The 20,487-nt window shown below is 48.7% G+C and overlaps 9 protein-coding genes across 9 annotated transcripts; 4 read left to right on the top strand and 5 right to left on the bottom strand.

Annotated features, from left to right (window-relative positions):
- Positions 1-2,223: 2,223 nt before the first annotated feature.
- EDB91DRAFT_1201422 (major facilitator superfamily domain-containing protein) lies at positions 2,224-4,182 on the top strand (the record flags this gene model as incomplete). Its single annotated transcript, XM_041320663.1, has 13 exons — positions 2,224-2,495; positions 2,547-2,573; positions 2,629-2,657; positions 2,710-2,758; positions 2,825-2,902; positions 2,952-3,036; positions 3,087-3,439; positions 3,494-3,590; positions 3,642-3,834; positions 3,886-3,943; positions 3,992-4,023; positions 4,072-4,089; positions 4,138-4,182. Coding segments are annotated over exons 1-13 (1,248 nt in total), but the record flags the coding sequence as incomplete, so codon positions are not given.
- A 1,412-nt stretch (positions 4,183-5,594) lies between these two features.
- EDB91DRAFT_1128923 (uncharacterized protein) lies at positions 5,595-6,123 on the bottom strand (the record flags this gene model as incomplete). Its single annotated transcript, XM_041318554.1, has 2 exons — positions 5,595-5,994; positions 6,064-6,123. 2 exons carry the CDS (start codon positions 6,121-6,123, stop codon positions 5,752-5,754), a joined length of 303 nt encoding a protein of 100 aa, XP_041178020.1. The 3' UTR covers positions 5,595-5,751.
- A 2,036-nt stretch (positions 6,124-8,159) lies between these two features.
- Positions 8,160-8,701, top strand: EDB91DRAFT_1052166 (zinc knuckle-domain-containing protein; the record flags this gene model as incomplete). The annotated part of the gene is made up of 3 exons (XM_041313659.1): positions 8,160-8,244; positions 8,304-8,448; positions 8,506-8,701. 3 exons carry the CDS (start codon positions 8,160-8,162, stop codon positions 8,699-8,701), a joined length of 426 nt encoding a protein of 141 aa, XP_041178019.1.
- A 271-nt stretch (positions 8,702-8,972) lies between these two features.
- Positions 8,973-9,783, bottom strand: EDB91DRAFT_1051970 (ATP synthase subunit C-domain-containing protein; the record flags this gene model as incomplete). The annotated part of the gene is made up of 6 exons (XM_041313639.1): positions 8,973-9,030; positions 9,084-9,169; positions 9,224-9,339; positions 9,387-9,462; positions 9,508-9,596; positions 9,708-9,783. The coding sequence occupies 6 exons, from the start codon at positions 9,781-9,783 to the stop codon at positions 8,973-8,975; spliced, it is 501 nt and encodes a 166-aa protein (XP_041178018.1).
- Positions 9,784-9,894: 111 nt separating this feature from the next.
- EDB91DRAFT_1128913 (ribosomal protein L6, alpha-beta domain-containing protein) lies at positions 9,895-10,812 on the bottom strand. The gene is made up of 4 exons (XM_041318553.1): positions 10,712-10,812; positions 10,565-10,620; positions 10,177-10,527; positions 9,895-10,120 (listed from the first exon to the last, which is right to left on the bottom strand). Exons 1-4 carry the CDS (start codon positions 10,764-10,766, stop codon positions 10,067-10,069), a joined length of 516 nt encoding a protein of 171 aa, XP_041178017.1. The 5' UTR covers positions 10,767-10,812; the 3' UTR covers positions 9,895-10,066.
- Positions 10,813-10,820: 8 nt separating this feature from the next.
- EDB91DRAFT_1128910 (amino acid transporter) lies at positions 10,821-13,360 on the top strand. Its single transcript, XM_041318552.1, has 13 exons — positions 10,821-11,066; positions 11,127-11,293; positions 11,343-11,427; positions 11,480-11,573; positions 11,635-11,766; positions 11,819-11,903; positions 11,958-12,042; positions 12,092-12,202; positions 12,249-12,302; positions 12,366-12,610; positions 12,663-12,871; positions 12,924-13,126; positions 13,175-13,360. Exons 2-13 carry the CDS (start codon positions 11,156-11,158, stop codon positions 13,342-13,344), a joined length of 1,611 nt encoding a protein of 536 aa, XP_041178016.1. The 5' UTR covers positions 10,821-11,066; positions 11,127-11,155; the 3' UTR covers positions 13,345-13,360.
- EDB91DRAFT_1128908 (uncharacterized protein) lies at positions 13,361-15,092 on the bottom strand. The gene is made up of 9 exons (XM_041318551.1): positions 14,837-15,092; positions 14,685-14,780; positions 14,204-14,630; positions 14,114-14,151; positions 13,958-14,059; positions 13,849-13,905; positions 13,696-13,798; positions 13,586-13,645; positions 13,361-13,530 (listed from the first exon to the last, which is right to left on the bottom strand). Exons 1-9 carry the CDS (start codon positions 15,086-15,088, stop codon positions 13,406-13,408), a joined length of 1,260 nt encoding a protein of 419 aa, XP_041178015.1. The 5' UTR covers positions 15,089-15,092; the 3' UTR covers positions 13,361-13,405.
- Positions 15,093-16,048: 956 nt separating this feature from the next.
- Positions 16,049-16,606, bottom strand: EDB91DRAFT_1052118 (uncharacterized protein; the record flags this gene model as incomplete). Its single annotated transcript, XM_041313655.1, has 2 exons — positions 16,049-16,291; positions 16,355-16,606. The coding sequence occupies 2 exons, from the start codon at positions 16,604-16,606 to the stop codon at positions 16,049-16,051; spliced, it is 495 nt and encodes a 164-aa protein (XP_041178014.1).
- Positions 16,607-19,755: 3,149 nt separating this feature from the next.
- On the top strand, positions 19,756-20,313 carry EDB91DRAFT_1051973 (uncharacterized protein; the record flags this gene model as incomplete). The annotated part of the gene is made up of 2 exons (XM_041313641.1): positions 19,756-20,007; positions 20,071-20,313. 2 exons carry the CDS (start codon positions 19,756-19,758, stop codon positions 20,311-20,313), a joined length of 495 nt encoding a protein of 164 aa, XP_041178013.1.
- Between the last annotated feature and the right edge of the window lie 174 nt (positions 20,314-20,487).

Genomic DNA, 20,487 nt, shown 5'->3' with positions numbered 1-20,487 from the left:
AGACTGGCTGCAGACCCAAGCCGGGCAAAACTGGCTGCAGAGACCGAGCGGACGAAGCTGGCTGCAGACCCAGAGCGGGCAAGACTGGCTACAGACACCCCACGGCCAAGCATGGCAGTCGACTCCTACGGTGCATGTGTCTGTCTGGATGACAATGGAAGAATTCTCGAGCACGATGGAAACAATCAACGAGTATATAATCCTCCCAGAATTGCCATCAGTGCCACTGGCTCTGCAAGCAATTCAGCAGTTCAGGAGCTTGCCAGATTTCTTGATATTTCCAGCATTTGTGGCATTAAGGCAGCAGGACCAGTCTACATCTGCATCACCACAATGTTGTTTTACGCCAGACATGGAGATCATCCATGCGATTAAGGCCTTTGCAAGTTTCGCGGATGAAGCAGGAGAACGAAGTCGAACAGCTTCTAATGCTCTTAAGTATGCATGTCAATATTGGGCCTTCCATCTCTCGCGCGCTCCGGATTTATGGGACGACAAGCTCAATCGAATGTTTAAATCTTTCTGGAACCGTCATCTCCTCTCCTGGCTCGAAAGGCAGTGGTGTTTGAAGGGTCTTCGGTCTTGCCTCGCTATTTTATCCGAAGGGGAGAAACTTGCAAAGGTGTGTATGCTTCTCGTGACTTTCATCCCTCCAAACCTAACATGTGCATGTAGGAACATGTTGTTCAAGTTCCAGGATCATCTCAGTGACGAATCTGAAGTTAGATGTCGTGATATCTTGTTATGGCACGTTGCTGCCATCTCCCCCACCTGTTTACAGCGCAATTGTCAAGTAACCAGCAGACCTACGCTTCCAGGACATTGGAAAAGTGACATAAAACACGCACTACATTGTCATCTCCGTGAGGCGCGCGCACTCCACACGAACAGGTTCTAGACTCGTTGCTTTGCTCGCATAGCTTTCCAGATTGACTCGATGCAGATCATATGAGCCACCTTTGCTGCCTCAGCAGACACTGCCAGAATGATACGGTCGCCGCTCAAAGATGGCGCTTATAGCAAAATTACTTCACAGGAGACGACATGTCTAGAACAGTTATTCATATCCCAAATCACAGATATGTTGCTACACGTATTACAAGGAATTACTTATGGAGCCGCAAGAGCCCACCTGTGCGTATATGGATCTCGCGAAACCCGGGAGTACGGTTATCCAAAACTCGGAAGGATGGAATGCAATGATGCGGCACAATGGTACGTTGACGTTCGTCACTATTGCTGTATGTCCGTAGTTAGTCCCCTCGAGGGATATCCGAAAACCAGCGATGAGCTTTTAAACTGCCTGATGAGGTCTCTGATGGCTCTGCACCGAGCCAATAAGTTTTCAAGCAACGGCACAAACGTGCACGGTGAAAGACTGGAATTAACTGTGGCTACCTGGAATAACCACGATGGCATTCCACCCAAACAAATTGAGGCTCTACTCTAACCGGTAGTATTCACGAGGGTAAGACGACGGTCAATCACCATATCCATGTAGAGTACTCGGATCTGTACTCATGCGTCGTTCCAGATAGTACCTCGAGCAAGGATGGAGGTCTTTCATTGCCGAAAAACTGTAAGCCACAGATGTTTGGCACTAACACAATCGTCGCGTTTCTGTAATTTATATTTACCCATATTCAGCGTCACCACGAAGGGCCACGAAGCTTGCGACGGGGCTGGCCAGCGGTAGGTCCGCTGGAAAAACTGCAATGATCGACCAGTTCTGAATGAGTTGGTGTACCATACGTAATAGCGGTATGTGAAAGTAACCTAGTGCCACCTCAACGGAGTTGGTACTTACGGTGACTCGCAGTTGAACATGATATCAGCGCTGGCTCCCTATGAGACTTTTAAACGCGATTCGCTTCAAAGATAAGTACACGAGGCTCTGTGTCCCGTCAGCGATCCCAGACTGCACATTCTTTGATATCTTCGCTGATTGTTACCTATAGCACACATAGGATATGGCATTGCTGGGAGCATGTCAAATTGGAGACCTGCTGGTGGTTGTGCTGGCGTTGCAAAATCAAATGTCGTTTAGGAAGAATTTCCATTTTTCTCGCGCGCTGCTAGGATGATTTTCGCAGTGACAGCTGTAAGCAAGTTCAATCGGCGGAGTTGCAGTGCGTTTGCGAGAAACTCGCAGACTGGATACGCATCTCCTGGCACTATGTAGCGCCCGTTTAAGTATAGTACGCCGTAACTCGGAAGTAACAACGATGATAATTTTGCTGCATGAAGAGTCAAGACTTCACTGGTTATTCGACCACTTAAAGTCCATCATGGGGCCACTTGTATCTGCAAATGCCCCATTCTTCGTTTTGCATGTCCACATCCACACCTCCCCCCAGTGATGAAACTGCAACGCAGGTTTCCGAAAGCGCCTTGCCACCTGTCAAAAGCACCGGAAACCTCGGGGATGCCAACCACTCAGACGCGCAAGATTTTCCCGAGGGTGGTTTTGGAGCCTGGGGCACAGCGCTAGGGGCGTAAGTGTTTTTGGCTACCTGTTGCTGCATACATCATCAACCACCTTCAAGTTTCTTGATCCAATTCTGCGGCTTTGGGTAAAGTTGACTCGGCATTTGTGGGACAAGATCACCACTACTAACCATGATCAAGATATACCAGCGCTTTTGGCGTCTTTCAGGGCAAGATTCAGTGGGCTGTCTTACAGAACGAACTGATCATTACAATATACAGACTTTTATACTCGAACTTACTTGACCAATTCCACACCATCTGAAATTGCGTCAGTGAGCTCCAGAATCGAGCCGTTTTTTTGTTGGCAGTGTTTCTAAACTCTGTGGCGGTATAGCTGGATAGGAAGTGTCAATGCGTTCTTGATATTGTCAGCTGGTCTCGTATCAGGAAGGTTGCTTGACCGGGGTGCATTGTACGTGTGCAAGAAGTACGCGTAAAGACGTCCCTGATCATACATTCAGCTATCCTTTGATGAAAATCGGCTGTCTTCTCCAGTGCTTCTTCCTCTTTATGCTGTCCCTAGCGAAGCCAAATGGATATTATCAAGTAAGTAATCTGCCTTTTTCACTGCGGGACTCGATTGACAGCATCGCTAGATCTTCCTTTCTCAAGGTATCGGTTCTGGGGTTGCAATAGGCATTACGAATGTTCCCTCCATCGCTGTGGTATCTCATCACTTCCAACGACGCAGAGCTTTTACGATGGGACTCGTCGTTGCGGGGGCGTCGTTGGGCTCAATATTGCACCCTATCATGCTTAACCACCTTATCAACGAAAGGCTTGGTTTTGCAAGTGGGGTCCGTGCAAGTGCGGGCTTGATTAGCGGTCTGCTTTTCATAGCTTGTCTCCTGATGCGAACAAGGCTTCCACCGCAACTACAGGCCGTTAGCTACACTCATGTTCTGCAAAACTCATTGAGGGACCCTGCATATGTCTGTGCGTGTCTAGGGTGAGTGAGCCGATACTTGATCACATGAGCCCTCAAGCTGCTTCCGCCGCCTAGGATGGCCGGTTTAGAAGTCGGATTTTTTTTCGAAGCTTTTTATCTCCAATTAGACTCCAGATTGCACGGTCTAAGCCAAAGATTTTCGTTTTATTCAGTGCGTGTCCAAGAGACTGGTTAACAAGGAATTTCTTATCAGCTTTCACAGCTCACAATCCTTCACACCGGTTCTTTCGTCGGCAGACTTACTGCAGGTGTTGTCTCTGCCTACGTGGGCGTCCCAAATACAGTCATCGGCTCCTCATTAATATCCTCCGCCATAATATTTGCAACGATTGGGTTACGCTCAATGGCGAGTGTGACATTGATAGGTGTTAGCTATGGTTATTTTGCTGGAGTCTGTGCGTGTAGCTTATCTCGCTTCTCGGATGCTAACTAAATGTCAACTGCAGACGTAGGAATGATGGCCCCAGTGGTATCGTATCTGACTCCTGAAGTCTCAGATATTGGGTAATTACTTGACCTATGCGTCTAATCAACTCTGACAATCTCCTCGAGCGTTCGCATTGGAATATCGTTTGCAGTAGCTGGTAAGTCCGTGTTTCTGGATTCAGCGACGTCCTCATGTTTGTTCGCAGCCATTGGATCGCTCGTAGGCACGTGTGCCATTTGCTTTTCTCGACCATCGCTCACGTTTAGACTAGGTGCACCAATTTGCGGGGCTTTCCTGACCTCGCATTATATCTGGTGGAGGGCTGCTGTCTTTGCTGGGGTGAGTGGATCATGTCAAGCTGCGCTTTCGTTTTTCGGATAACACGCTGTGTCTAGAGTGTTTCCACTGGCGGGGGCATCATGTTCGCATCCATGCAATTAATACTGAAGAACCGTCAAAAGACTGCAAGCATCTCTGGTGTTTGATCCGTGTTAGCTCAGTAAACAAGTAAAAATCAAGAAGGTCATGCACGTTGCAAATACCCCCCTATCGAGTCCGTGTATGATACACATGCATACACCTACACAGTTTGCCGAGAACGAGGTAGAGACAAGTGCCATATAGACAGTACCGGTAGAGAAGTTCATGCTTGGCTCAATCTGTACTTCAAGGTGGATTCTCACGTGGGCGATGTATGTATCGTTCTGCACCCGCAACTTGCACCTCCCGCACCTGTCCGACTCCGACTCCGCAGATGGGCCACCCTCGGTTCCCCTAAAGACCCATGGGATTCTTAATGCTTAACAAGTAGGTCACGCACTACGTACCGCATCCTCATGTCCTCCTGCAACCAGACGAGGGCCCATCCGTCCTTTAACCATCCAGCAAGCTTTTTCATCGCACCGAAACCAATTGACTCATTTACCACACTATTTCGTGCGCTTTGGAACAACCCTTGCGAATGAGTCAAGATCAGTGTCAGTATTTCCATATTTTATCCCCTCTCTCGTTTTGGGACCTTATTCACAGTTCCTGGTGATCCTGTATCATCCGAAGAAACTTTGCTGTTCCAGGTTGCTGTCAAGGGTGCTGAGCTTGGAGAATGTGGCATAATATTCACCACTGTTGCTGTCGTAGTGAGTCTCAGGGGTTCCGATATCTCCGAAAATCAGCGATGAGCGTTTCGAAGAATGTGCTGCCTGATACAGTGATGAGGCCTCCAATACTTGGTAAATTTCATTGACGTCCAAGAGTGAGAACGTGCTGAGCTAATAACTAGGGAGGCTTTCAAGTTTAGGTGCTGAAAAACTGAACTGTGACCACCTGCAAGGACCCTACCCCGAACAAAGTACCCAAAAAATGCGTTCTGCCTTGGCAGATGGAGGCATTTATTCATTCTCAAATAACTGTAACCCAGATATTTGGCACCGATATAATAATCGCGTTCCTGTAATCTACACGAACCTAAAAGTAAACATAGCCCAATATCAATAAATTTACCTAACCCACCCGTGGGCCAGTGACGTCAAGAAAGTTGTGAGGTTTCTGAGAACCAGTTCTTACCTGTATCTGCCGAGATAAAGGCCTATTAGAGACAGGCTAGGTATTCCAGCGTCGTCTAGATTGGTGAAATCACACCCTCTCACTGCTACATAGTCCATGGCAGCGATGCGTTTAACGTTAGAGGTAGTAGTCCTTGGACGTCTCGCTTAATCTGTATCTAATTGGTGTCCTGCTGTGGTCAATGGTCATACTTATAACGTCTTCAACATTACAAGCCTACATACATATAACGTACAACATACAACTTTGCACTGATAGAAAGCTGGTAACCTGATCACATCCTTAGCATGCGAGGCTATGTACGCTAACATGCTCTCCCAATTTACAAGACACGGTTCTTCCATCCCTGGTGCTCATGGTAACAAGCTTCTGTGATAGTCTGGGGAGCAGAGGAACACTGGAACCCGACCCTGATCGAAGCCTCCTTGGTGAGTCGCCCTTGCGCGTACAAGCAGGAGCTGTTCTCGGCTGCGGTGCCCAAGACCGCGCCTTTGACCCAACCTTTGCCCTGGGTGTGGCAAATCTCCTGCACCCTGCTAGCCACAGTAACGTAATAGACGCGAATCTGTTGATATTATGGCGAGGTGAGAATGAGATTATTGGGCACGGAACGGCTGGCCTCGAAGGCTCGTACCTCTCGCAAGTCCTTGCACGCCACCGCAGCGATGGGCGTGTTGATGCGAGCAGCGGGCATGCCGTTAGTGGTCAGTTTGACGAGGGTGTGGACCGTGGTCTTTGGGTCATTCAACGACATTTCAAAGATCTGGTAGTCTTTGTTCTGGAAGTAGATGCGGAATTTCCCTTCCTCGTTCTGCACGGCGGCCATGGCGGTCCCGACGAAGTTGATTGGCAGAAGGTCTGAGGCGTTGGACGCTGACTCGCACATGGCTGCTGATTCGGACATGATTGCTATAAGCTATGAAAATGAATGAATGAACCGTGGATGCGCTGCTGACTGGGACTCACTTTTGTAGAAGGTCGTTGATGCGATGGCTGTTAAGCTTGCAATGACTCTTGCTTTTAAACCTCCAGGCAGCCCCTGTCTGGAGCACATGAATGGTTCTCTGCTCTGAAGAAAATGAAATAAGTGGAGTCGCCGCAGTGCCTGCGCACAGAACTAACCAGGCCCAAGATGCGGCCATCGTGCGCCCTCCGTGCGCACCCAGGCCTGCATATAATCCAGGGAACCAAGTCTACATAGTCAGATGATAGTCAGTCAGTTCGTTCACGGGGCAATGCGTGACACACACTCTGGGCCAGAAGTGCTTCAAATTGCAATGAAAGCAGGTCTCGTGTCCATGACAAAGCGAATAGTCTTAATTCAGCAACTCGAGGCCCATTCCGCATTTCAACTGTCAAATCAGGGGTAATGACAATTGTCGCAATAAGCCGCCTCACATGAACGTGTACTACTGCGAACAGATCGTCTGAGTATACGCCGTCGCTTGGCGAAGCCAGAAGGAACTACAGGGCCAGGACGAGGCTGAGCCTGGGGCCCTGGACCCCCTATCGTTCTGGAAGGCGTTGACGTCGCGCTCTCGGTCCTTTTCAATACGCTTGAATATATATTTTTCGCCACCAGAGAAACGGGGCTCGGAGTTTACTGCGGAAAATGCAGATGTTGACTCTGCAACTAAGTGTCTGGACGAGAGCAGCAAGAAGGCAGTATTTTGATTGGTCACTAGAGCGTCCACGCCAATATGCTGGACACGGCGGTTGGAAGTTGAGCCGCAGCCGTGAGCGTGCAGACTCGTTCGCCACCTGCCTTGTTGCGTCCTCAATCTCTGGACCGGCGAGGGCTCTCCTTCTCTGGTCGTCTCCATCGATGTGGAACATACGTACTAGACCAAAAGCAGGATTATTGATGAGACCATAATCTTCGCCAAGATTGAATTCGTCATCGGAACGATTGTCAGGATCATCTTCCACCAAGAATTCTTCTTCTCAACCACGGGGCAGTAGTGCCCTGTAGGTGTCATTTTCATTGTCTGAGCTTAACAACGAGAACCCGCGGTCGCCTTCCTCCATCGAATCATCATCGTCATGCGCGAGTAGGTGAGGCTCGAACCTACATGCGCATCCAGATGTGATTCGAACTCTCTGTGCTCACCCAAATGAGGTCATCGAGCCTATGCTCTTGATCATTAAGTTAGCAATGTTGTTCGGAGTCAGAGAGTAACTCGCCTGGTTCAGGCGTGCGAGGGAGATGTAGCCAACCGGTGGGTAATAGTCAACTTTATGCTGCCTGCTTCTGCCAGGTTCTTTTCGCTCGCAAGAGTTTCAACCGCTTCAGCGAGAGCTGCATTCTCACCTCACGCGATCTTTTAACATCTCGCACGCTCGCAACAACGAGCTACAACCGAGTCATCCAGGTCAGGGGCAACGTTACTGCGGCCAGTCTGTCGTACCCGCATGATCTTCATGAGACAAGGTGGAGCCATGGGAGCAGACTGTCTGAGTAGTAGTTTCGAACTGCTGCCTAATCAAGTCTTGGTATTTAGCATAGTGGAATGCAAGTGAACTGGAGACACGGCCAACGATGTACGTAAGTGAAATTTCCTTTCCTGTCAAAACTTGCACGGTTGGTGAGACTTGAGTCCATTCCCTCTCGAGAACGCTCAGTATCACCAACTGGTCAATCAGTCCGACGCGTGGCTCCATTTTAATTAGTGCCCACCGAGATCAAACGAAAGCGAAACCTACTACCTGCTCTGAATTCCCCTTATCATAATGTCGAAATTCGCGCCTCACCGTCGGTCAAATAACAATCCAAGGGCGACCTCTTCGACCATTTGTCAAAAGTGTCTTGGTACAGGTGTGTGCTCCTTTGGTCTCTCTGCACAAGAACAGTTTGGATCGAACGAGTTTATGCAGGACACTTCATATTCGAATGCAAGTCCACGCGTCCATACGTATCCCGTCCCTCGCGGACAGAAATGCTGGAAAATCCCAAGTTACTTTCGAAGTTGAAGGCAGACGGAAAGCCTTCAGTCGAAGTGCCGGAGGAATTTAGGATAAAGTACGTCGACTGGCGACCATGAATAGTTGGAATTTGACTGACGCACTGTTCTGACAGGAGTGGAACGGCAAACCGAATTTTAGAGTCAAAGGAGCAGGAGCGAAAGGCACTCGAAGGATCCAAAGGGAAAGCCAAAGAGGAAGACCAGAGAACTCGAAAGAAAGCCAGAAGGTTGTTTGGAATTCATTTTTTGTGTCGGCGTGGGCTGATCATTCATTATAAACAGATCTTCAAGATCCTCTTCCTCAGATAGTTCAGACTCGGAGTCAGATTCAGGGTCTAGTTCATCTGACAGCTCTGAGTCAGGTTCAGATTCGAACGCCTCGCGTTCAGTTTCCAGAGAGCGGAGCAGGAAGCGACCAAAGCGGCGTGATTCTTCAATTCGCTCGCAGTCATCATCTCGCAGTAGATGATCCAGAGACTGAAAATGAACATCCAGTGTGTTCAGAACACAACTCGTCTGTGATCTTACTCGGAGTCTGTATTTATGTAGGAGTAAAATGTATGTAATGAAACATGGGTGGTCAATCGCAACTCGCAAGACCAGCGACCCTCGTGTTCATCAACAATGCAACTATGAGACTGAAATGTGCACAAGATCAGCAGGTGTAGGCAAGTATGCATAGAATACCCACCCGTAGAGCCCCAGAACCTCTGCAAAGATTAAGATGAGAATCATGGCCACAAATACTCTTTGCTCGTGAACGTAGGCCCGGACGCACTGCAACCAGTAGTAAGGTTCACGCATGAATTCAGAGTGACCCAAAATGCATACCGAATCGCCGACGTGGCCAATAGCATAACCCGCAGCAATACCAGTCATACCACAAGAAACGCCTGCTCCCAAATGAATGAAACCTGCGGCTAGTGTATAGTCTTTCGTTGGGGATACTGCAAACCAGTCAATCATACCACGTCGCACTAGAATAAACACTTACGATTTCCTGCGATGAGAACCGATACTACTAGCCCATACACAGCAATAATTCCTGCCATAACCACAGGCACGAGCGACTATATTCTGCAGCATGAAAGAGAAGGAGCCTGTCAGAGGGAAACACTCGCCTTCATGATCAGTTCAGGCTTGAACGTCCCTAGGCCTGCAATACCGATTCCAGCCTTTGCCGTTCCGAACGCAGCACCAACCGCTGTATTGGAGTGAATCAGACAACATTGAATTTGAGAGCTCAGAGCCACAGCGTACTGCTGAATATCATCTGTGGAGGACTGTTATGATGAATTGTACGCAGCACTCTGACTACGATAACTTACAGCTGAGGCAACGCCTGCAAAGCCGAAAAATGGCGCATATGGTGGGCAAAGTTCTGCTGGCATTTCAAGGAATGTCGCTAGATGGTCGCTGGATGGGCGAAAAAGAATATGTGCAAAACCAAGTGGATGTGACCAAGGGTTAGCTTGTGCAGGCGAAACTTGAGGAGTCCAAGTCACGTGACCGCCCATCGTGTCTAAACGACGAGCTCTACTACGTACTGTGTTCGAATTCTAAGTGTGTTCATTACCGTGGCACTATTATAAAATATATATGATGCCTATTGCATGTATGCAATGATATGAGCGCAAACCAAGCCACTGTACGAAACCAAAAGTAGGGTGCAGACTACTTCTTTTTCACAGACTTGATACGAATTTGTTCATCGCCGATGAAAACACCCTGTCCATGCATCAGTTTCTGAATTTTCCTGTACTGATACTTGAAGATATGCTCACCTTGCCTTTGTATGGTTCGGGCGGACGCCACTTCCGTATTCTTGCAGCAAAAAGACCAAGCAAGTGCTTGTCCGTGCAGAACAGTACGATTTTCGTCGGAGAAGGCACATCTGCCTTGATGTGGGCAGGAATCGGCACGTAGATGTTATGGGAATGTCCTAGCTTCATATTGAGCCTCTGGCCATTGCCACCATTTGTCGTTCCTCTCGGGTCGTCCTCCATAACAGCCCTGTATCCGACACCCACAAGATGTATGGGGACGGTGAAACCCTCCGTCATTCCGACGACCGCGTTATTTATGAGCGTCCGTGTAAGGCCCCACATTGACCGCTGCTTCTTCACCTCTGCATCCTCTACGGCAATTGTCAGCACATTCTCTTGCGGAAACTGCGAGCTTCATGTACGACTCCAGTGGGACGGACGTTGAGCCAAGAGGTCCTTTGACTTCGAGCGAAGTTGGAGATTGAGTGACGGTGACATTAGGTGGAATTGGGAATGGGAGTTTTTCCAATGTGAGAAATGTGCACGCATGCACGAGCAGAGGAGCTGAAATGTCGTAGAGTCTTGCTCAGCGTCGCCCGTGGTATCATAACTTCCAGTTGTCACTTGGTTTTCTCGCAGGTCGTCTTTGCCGTTTTTGCGAACGCCGCCGCGGAGCCTATAATCAACTTACTCACATGCCTTATTTGGTAACACTTGGCCATGAACCATTTTCTGCATACCGAGTTCCCAAGCTCTACTGGTCCTATCGAGGCAACATGCGTGGCAACTTAACCCACACCACAGAATATGACAGCCTGTATCATACGTAGCGAGATAAGAGCTCGGTTTATCCCAGGGGTTCATGTCTTCTTATCTCCAATTGCAGCATTAATATCAATCAGTTGGACTGGTGTGTCCTCTTTACCCCTCTATATATTTGGCAGAATGAGCTCCAACCCCACATTTAAGACTTCCTTCCCCTACAAATCTCGCCAAAATGGCTGAGCTTAAAGAGGTCGACCCTGTTACTGAGTCCGCCAGTGTTAGCCAGGATGACGTCCCCTCTCTTCACCAAAAAGATAATGTCCTGCTCCGAAAGCTTGGCTACAAGAGCGAATTCAAGCGCGAATTTTCGGTAACGCGGTTTATGCTCCTGCTTGGGCAGACCTGACTTTGTGCCCCAGCTCCTAGAGACGATTTCATTCTCGATGGCAATCATGGCTGTATCATGTGGAACCACGACTGGTTATTCCTATCCTTTACTTTCAGGTCAGTGAGACTCGGAGGCATGTATGAAAATGCTCACTTACTATTTCTTCAGGCGGCCATTTTGCCATGGTGTGGGGATGGTTCATACCATGCATATTCGTCATGTGTGTTGCTGCTTCGATGGCAGAGCTGGCTTCTTCTATGCCGTGAGTCCTTCTGATCGACGGTAAATTATTTTTCTATGTAATAAACTTCCTCCTACGGTAGGACAAGCGCTGGTTTGTACTATTTTTCAGCGAAAATGGCATCGAAGGAACGCTCTGCTCTTGCGTCTTGGATAACCGGATGGAGTAATATTACAGGGCAAGTGACCTTGATTTGCTCTATAAACTTCAGTTGGTTCGTGTGGGCTGTCATTTCTATGAACGATGGATTTATTTATGCCCTGTAGCACGGAACTCATTACCACAGCAATAGCAATGGGCACGGATGGCGCAGTGGTCTTGGGATCGGGTGCAACATTTGGCATACTGATGGTCTCGTAACTCATCCATCATTTTGCTCCATTGCTAACGAAGCATCAAAATCAGGCCATCCACCTCACACAAGCGATTTTCTGCTCGGCCGGAACTCGTATTCTGGCCCGCATGACTGTTGTGACTTTGGTACTCATTCGTGAGTCGCAAGAGCACGCGTTCTTGGTTTGGGCTCACAATATATGCAGTGACTACAACGATTGGGGCGATTGTCTCCTTGCTCGTCTGCTCCGGCGATCAGAGAGCCTCATCGAAGGATGCGTGGACAAAATTTGAGAATAATACTGGATGGAGCAACAGTAAGTGTGTTATGTCTGATGCGTTTCGGTGCCTGACTATGTTCAGATGTCTGGGCTTTCATTCTCGCTTTTACATCACCGATGTGGTCATTGACAGGTTGTGAGTAGCGCGGCAGAGCGGACATATAATTTGGTACACCCATACCTAACCCTGTTTCTCTAGATGACTCTGCCGCGCATATCGCTGAGGAAACCGCAGGAGCTGCACGCGCAGCACCAATTGCGATTTTGGTTGGGGTTGCCGGAACTGAGATACTGGGCTGGCTTTATTACATCGCCGCTTCTTATGCTACCACCTCGGTTCCAGACATCCTGCAGACGAAATTAGCGCTCCCTCTTGGTCAAGTATTTTTGAATGTCCTGGGGAAGAAAGGTGCTTTGACCCTCTGGTGCTCCATCACAGTGTTGCAGGAAAGTGCGTTTACTAAAAATGATGAAGTTTAAATATCTGATTTCCTGACAGTACCTTTGTGGATGCTCACAAGCTGTTGATGCTTCACGCGTCATTTTCGCGTTTTCTCGGGACAACGCTCTTCCCGGCTCGCGGTGGTGGAAGCGCATCAACTACACAACGCAAACTCCAGTGAATGCTGTATGGTTTGCGATGGTGCTCTCTGCCATTTGCGGGACACTAGTGTTTTCCACAGCAGCGTTCAACTCCTTGGCCTCGTACGTCTAGTGAGCTTCTCAAGTCACTAATACTGACTCTGTTGCTCTGAAGGGCGTCTGTCATAGGTTTATATATCTCATACGCGACGCCCATATATTGTCGTATTACCTGGGGGAAGGACAAACTACAACCTGGTCCATTCAATCTCGGTTGGTGGTCTTTTCCGATCGGCTGGACAGGTGTTGTCTGGGTGGCATTCATGGTCGTCATGCTACTCTTTCCATACACACAGATAGCCAACGTGCAAACCATGAGTGAGTGCTATCATATATAGTCAGCCCTTGACTCATCGCAACGTGCAGATTACTCAGTAGTGATTGTCATGGCCGTCTTCATATTTGCCGCAGGATCTTGGATATTCTCCGCGAAACATTGGTTCACGGGACCCATCCCGAACATCGACGCGCAGTCTGACTCCTCATCGTATTCGGAGAAGCCAGATAACACAGAGCAAAATAGTCTGGATATATAGAATATGTATTTGATAGACTTGGCCACAAGCTTCCTTAGCCGCATCTCTACAACTTTATTATCTATGATAACGATGCTCCAACGAAGTTCGGGGCGACGCAAACACCGTGTTTTGTACGAATCCTGTGAACTGACTTGGTTACCGGGTTGATCCACGCTGCCTCCTTCGTATCTAGTGTGGTGAACCCTGAGAAACCCGATGTATTAAAATTCGAGATTCTGGAGAAAAACAGTCTTTGTACCTGGCTGAATTGTCTCGAATATTTTCTTCTTGGGGTTCATTTGAGACAGTGGCTGAGCATCTGAACAAAACAATCTGAGCGCAGAGTGGAGACCTAGTGAAAAGTCGCACTTTCGTACTCGGGGCCCTCAAAGTAGACCCGTTCGCCTGGCTTGGAGCCTGGTGGAGGTTGGATTAGCTCGACGCCGCCGTCCTTCCCTTCCTTTGATGATGCCTGGCCGATGTCAGATAGAGATGCACCATTAGGCAATAAAATAAACCTACAGCTAAAACCATCGCAAAGCTCTTCACTCCACGCATGTTCGCGGGCTTCAAGTTACACTATGTGAAAGATCAACCTCCTCTAGCTTGGGCATAGCAAGAGCGGACTCACAATGCAGACAAGATACTTGTCCCGCATCTCTTCGATAGGTATGTAGTTCACGAGACCAGAAACAACTGTCCGTGGACCAGTCTCCTCACCAAGGTCAATTTGCTGATGAGAACACGTATTCACTATAACAGATCTTTGCTTTAGGGAATGGCTTACCTCGATATATAAGCTGTCAGCCTCAGGGTGCTTTTTCACTGTTGATATTGCTGATAAATAGTTTGGATTCTAAAGCATGAACCAGCTCACCGTCAACAATATGACCGATCCGCATATCAATCATTGAAGGTACAGGGTCACCAGCATCTTCAGCGACAGCCTTGCCACCAGCAGGAGCAGAAACCTTCTCTTTTTTCTTGCCTCCGTTATCAGCAGAGGCTGCATCCTTCTTCTTTTCCTTCTTTTCTTTGGGCTTATCTGCTGGTACATTGTCCTCTTTGAGTGTCACTGCAGCTGTCGGTTCAACCTGCTCCGCCGCAGCCCCCGCCTTCTCTTTCTTCTTCGGTGCATCAGCTTTCCTCTCGATCGGAGGGGCAGACGCAAGGTCGAAGGAGACAAAAGAAAATGCTGGAGACAGTGCACGTGCCGCAGCCACCACAGATGGACGCGTTTGAATGTGGTCAAAGTAACGCGTGAGTGCAGGAGTAGAGTAGAGCTGAGCGGGCTGTAGCTGCGACTGAGGTTCTGTGCATAAGTGTTGGTACAACCAGATACTAGAACGAACACGAACAAATACTGGGTGCAGCGCTCCATATAAAGCAACGTCTGCTGCAGTGAGATAGTTGCTCACAATATATGTGCGAGGGGCGAGCTGGGTCTCGAGATCCTGCAACAATACTGGCTCATCAGGCAATTTAGGCCATTTTCTTTCATACGACTTACTGGAAGAGCAGCTGTCTTTACGACCTCCCCCTTCGCAACCTTCTCAATCCACTGGGCCACTTCAGCCTTGTCGGCTTCATTCTTTCCGACATCTACTTGCGAATTCACGACGAGATCTTTAAGTGGGGAAGGGAGCCCGGACACAGAAGATTCGTAGGACATTTTTCGCGCTAAAATATGAACTCGCGTGATTAATCGTGTTGGCAATCGATGAAGAATCAGAAGATGGACTGATCGAGTCAAAGTATTCATTGACATCTGCAAATCGCACGTGACTCTGATAGCTTCAAGCTTGTGGTTCGCTGTGCTAAATGACCTAATAATTGTCTTGCTCTGGCCATACTATCATTCGATGGGAAATGCACAATTTTCACTTATTGCTGAATAGCAACACAACAACAACACATATTCGTATCGGATCTACTGTAGTGTATACCTTAGGTCTCTGCGCATAAGGCCCAACAAGAATTTATTTTATTTTATTGTGAGCTTGTTGCAGCGGCAGCACTGGAAGTTGAGATGTCGAAAACACAATAGAAATGCACAATTTCGTCACACTATGTCACGCGCGGCACCTCGGCCAATACACAATGATATCCAAAGTCCGACAGCGCGCAAAGCGAATGAAAGTCCAGTGTTGCCGAATGCAAACAAAGCGGAGACTCAACCAAGTCGAGAGTGTGATTTCCCAATCTAGCCTGACCGTCACGCTTTGCTCATGAATCGTGAATAGCACGCTGTGGTGGTGTTCTATTGACATAGAAACACCTGGGGTAGATTCAGAATAGTGTATTTCATACATGTTGAAGTTCCTATGTTGATAGGTCAATGGGATGTGGGTGGATCTTGGATTTAGTGTCCAAAAATCACTCATTTTGGGTACACTCGCACAATGTTTCATCTCGGGAAGGCTTCACAGCGCCAATTTTAAATATTTGATTTGACAGTCTTATTGAACATATGCTAATACTTGTTCTCCAGCTGTTCCGAATGAAATATATGTAGAGTGGTGAGCTCTGGAGTGCATTGTGCATTACCCATCGATTGTGCATTCCGGATCAGGTGATAGTAACGTCTTCAACACTACGTAACATTGCAAGCCTACATACAACGTACAACATACAACTCTGCACTGATAGAAAGCTAGCAACCAGATCCATATACTTGTTTCCTTGGCATACGAGGCTACGTACGCTAATATGATCTCCCATTTTACAAGACACGGCTCTTCCACCCCTGATGCTCATTGTAACAAGCTTCTGTGATAGTCTGGGGAGCAGCGGCAGACTGGAATCCGACCCTGATCGAGACATCATGGGCGTTTCGCTGTTGCGCATACAAGCAGGAGCTGTTCTCGGCCGCGGTGCCCAAGGTCGCGCATTTGACCCAACCTTTGCCCTGGGTGTGGCACATCTCCTGCACCCTACTAGTCGTAGTGATGTAATACACGCGAATCTGTTATGGCCAGGTCAGAATCATATCACGATGTATAGAACGGCTGGCTTCGAAGCCTCGTACCTCTCGCAAGTCCTTGCACGCCACCGCAGCGATGGGCGTGTTGATGCGAGCAGCGGGCATACCGCTAGTGGTGAGTTTGACGAGGGTGTGGACCGTGCTTTTTGGGTCGTTCAACGACATTTCAAAGATCTGGTAGTCTTTGTTCTGGAAGTAGATGCGGAATTTCCCGTCCTCGTTCTGTACGGCGGCCATGGCGGTCCCGACGAAGTTGATTGGCAGAAGGTCTGAGGCGTTGGACGCTGACTCGCACATGACTGCTGATTCGGACATGATTGCTATAAGCTATGAAAATGAATGAATGAACTGTGGATGCGCTGCTGACTGGGACTCACTTTTGTAGAAGGTCGTTGATGCGATGGCTGTTAAGCTTGCAACGACTCTTGCTTTTAAACCTCCAGGCAGCCCCTGTCTGGAGCACATGAATGGTTCTCTGCTCTGAGGAAAATGAAATAAGTGGAGTCGCCGCAGTGCCTGCGCACAAAACTAACCAGGCCCAAGATGCGGCCATCGTGCGCCCTCCGTGCGCACCCAGGCCTGCATATAATCCAGGGAACCAAGTCTACATAGTCAGATGATAGTCAGATGATAGTCAGTCAGTTTGTTCACGGGGCAGGTCATGACACACTCTGGATCAGAAGTGCTTCAAATTGCAATTAAACCAGGCCTCGTTTCCATGACAAAGCGACTAATGCTACTTCAGCAACTCGAGGACCATTCCGCATTTCAGCTGTCAAATCAGGGGTGACAACAATATCGCTATTAGCCGCCCCACATGAACGTGGACTACTGCGAACAGATCATCTGAGTATACGCCGCTGCCTCGGCGAAGCCAGAAGGAACACATGACCATGACGAGGCTGAGCTTGGAACCCTGAACCCCCTGTCATTCTGGAAGGCGCTGATGTTACGCTCTGAGTCCTTTTCAATACGCTTGAATATTTCGCTACGAGAAACGGGGGCGCAGAATCTGGAAGAGAGCAGCAGGAGGAGTTCTATCACTCCCAGTAAAAACAGTGTTATCAACCTCGTAAGTCGGTAAGGTTCTGACAGTCGGCACAAGAAATTGTGTTTGTTAGATTGATCGATAGTAAATTTCCCGTTGAGTAGGACTCGTCAAGAAACGTGATCGAGAGGTGTCGATTACATTTAAATTATCCTGAGATAGACTGCCGAAGTGAGCATTCGGGTATAGTGTCAGATATTCACCAACATTTGCAATAGTTTGAGCCTGTGGGCTGCTGCCTATCTGCACAATTGCTGGGATTTGCGGCGCCGGCAGTCACCACACACTAGTAGGACTTCTGACCCCGACTCGTGGCATATGTACGGGTCATAGGTTCACACTCAACTAGTCAAGGTTGTCAATGATAATACATCAAGTACAAGAGGGACCAGGATTGAGTACTGACATTTGGCCATATCGAATGCTGGGCGAGGAACGAGACAGACGCAGCGCAGATATCAGGCCGCGTTTAGAACTTTAGAAAGAATCTAAGGGATGGACCATGACCCCACAAGATATCTAGACCTTGTCACATACAAACCAGAATAAGGTATTGTGGTTGTAGATAAGTAGTAGTGGACAGCATTCCACCATCATGCTGTCTCCACGAGCATCTGACGAGCTGGGAGTGAAGTTCTCGAATACGAGGAGCTCGAGCTCGAGTTTTGTAAGTATGTGTTGGAGATGTCGATGAGCCAAGACGGTGCACCAGCTGGTGAGATACGGCTCGTGGGAGCATGAAGGAATAGCCGTCTATGGCATTGGTAGTAGGGGAGACGCAGGTGTGATTTGCTACAAACGATAACTTAGTCCCTGCGCAGACCTCGATCGAGCCATGGGCTCCATCTTCTCTCATGATTTTATCATGGCGGGCACGATACGGATAGACTGCCTGTAGCAACATTAATGCCTCTGGCCTGGGTGACTCGGAGATTCTAGCTTGTTGTTGCGAGGTTGCGAGAGGCCAAAGAATCGCAGCTCACGCTGAAGCGGTTCACTCTTTCAGACGAAAAGAGCCTGGCAGAGAGAAACAGCAGAACGTCGGCTACACGCACACGTTGGCAATTTGACATCTCCCTCGAGCACGGCTGAACCAGGTAAGTTACTCTCTGACTCTGAACCACATTGCTAACTTAATGATCAAGAGCATATGATTGACAATTATAGAGTTCGACTCTATTCGAGTTTCAACTGGATGCGCATCTCTCTCTTGCTGGCGCGTGATCATGATGATCTGATGGAGGAAGACGACGGCGGGTTATCTTTGACAATGAAGCTGACACTCACGCTGCACAGGGCACTACTGCCTCATGGTCGAGAGGAAGAATTCTTGGTGGAAGATCCTGATAACCACTCTAACGACGAAGTCAATTCTGGCGAAGATTATGGTCTCATCAATAATCCTGCTTTTGATCTGGTACATACTGTGTCCCACATCGATGGAGACGACCAGAGAAGGAAAGGCCTCACCGGTCCAGAGTGTGAGGAGGGAACAAAGTAGGCGGCGAATGGCACTGCGCGCTCACAGCTGCGGCTCAACTTCCAACCGCCGTGTCCAGCATATTGGTGTGGACGCTCTAATGATTGAGTCTTGACCAATGAAAATACTGCCTTCTTGCTATTCTCTTCTAGACACCTAACGGCAGAGTCAACATCTGCACTTTTCGCAGCAAACTCTGAGCCCCGTTTCTCTCATGGCGAAAAAAATATTCAAGCGTATTGAAAAGGACCGAGAGTGCGACATCAGCGGCGCCTTCCAGAATGACAGAGGATCCAGAGCCCCAGGCTCAGCCTCGTCCTGACCCTGTAGTTCCTTCTGACTTCGCCAAAGCAGCGTCATATACTCAGATGATCTATTCGCGGTAGTACACGTTCATGTGAGGCGGCTGATTGCGATGTTCTCGTCACCTCTGACTTGACAGTTGAAACGCCGAATGGGCCTCGAGTTGCTGAAGTAACACTATTCGCTTTATCATGGGAACGGGACCTAGTTTGAAGTACTTCTGGCCCAGAGGTGTGTCACGCATTGCCCCGTGAACGAACTGACTGACTGTCATCTGACTGTCATCTGACTATCATCTGACTATGTAGACTTGGTTCCCTGGATTATATGCAGGCCTGGGTGCGCACGGAGGGCGCACGATGGCCGCATCTTGGGCCTGGTTAGTTCTGTGCGCAGGCACTGCGGCGACTCCACTTATTTCATTTTCCTCAGAGCAGAGAACCATTCATGTGCTCCAGACAGGGGCTGCCTGGAGGTTTAAAAGCAAGAGTCGTTGCAAGCTTAACAGCCATCGCATCAACGACCTTCTACAAAAGTGAGTCCCAGTCAGCAGCGCATCCACAGTTCATTCATTCATTTTCATAGCTTATAGCAATCATGTCCGAATCAGCAGCCATGTGCGAGTCAGCGTCCAACGCCTCAGACCTTCTGCCAATCAACTTCGTCGGGACCGCCATGGCCGCCGTACAGAACGAGGAAGGGAAATTCCGCATCTACTTCCAGAACAAAGACTACCAGATCTTTGAAATGTCGTTGAATGACCCAAAGACCACGGTCCACACCCTCGTCAAACTCACCACTAGCGGTATGCCCGCTGCTCGCATCAACACGCCCATCGCTGCGGTGGCGTGCAAGGACTTGCGAGAGGTACGAGGCTTCGAAGCCAGCCGTTCTATACATCGTGATATGATTCTGACCTGGCCATAACAGATTCGCGTGTATTACATCACTACGACTAGTAGGGTGCAGGAGATGTGCCACACCCAGGGCAAAGGTTGGGTCAAAGGCGCGGTCTTGGGCACCGCAGCCGAGAACAGCGCCTGCTTGTACGCGCAAGGGTGTCTCACCAAGGAGACTTCGATCAGGGTCGGGTTCCAGTGTTCCTCTGCTCCCCAGACTATCACAGAAGCTTGTTACCATGAGCGCCAGGGATGGAAGAACCGTGTCTTGTAAAATGGGAGAGCACATTAGCGTATGTAGCCTGATATGCTAAGGATGTGATCAAGTTACCAGCTTTCTATCAGCGCAGAGTTGTATGTTGTACGTTGTATGTAGGTTTGCAATGCTACGTCGTGTTGAGGAAGTTATGACCAGAGCAGTTGAAATGTTAAGTAAGAATCGAAGCGA

The sequence above is a fragment of the Suillus paluster genome, assembly GCF_016628075.1.
Source record: "Suillus paluster strain FC165 chromosome Unknown EDB91scaffold_21, whole genome shotgun sequence".
Taxonomy (NCBI): Eukaryota; Fungi; Basidiomycota; class Agaricomycetes; order Boletales; family Suillaceae; genus Suillus; species Suillus paluster.
Note: the sequence above shows the minus strand (reverse complement) of the source record. Positions and strands in the feature narration are given on the sequence as shown.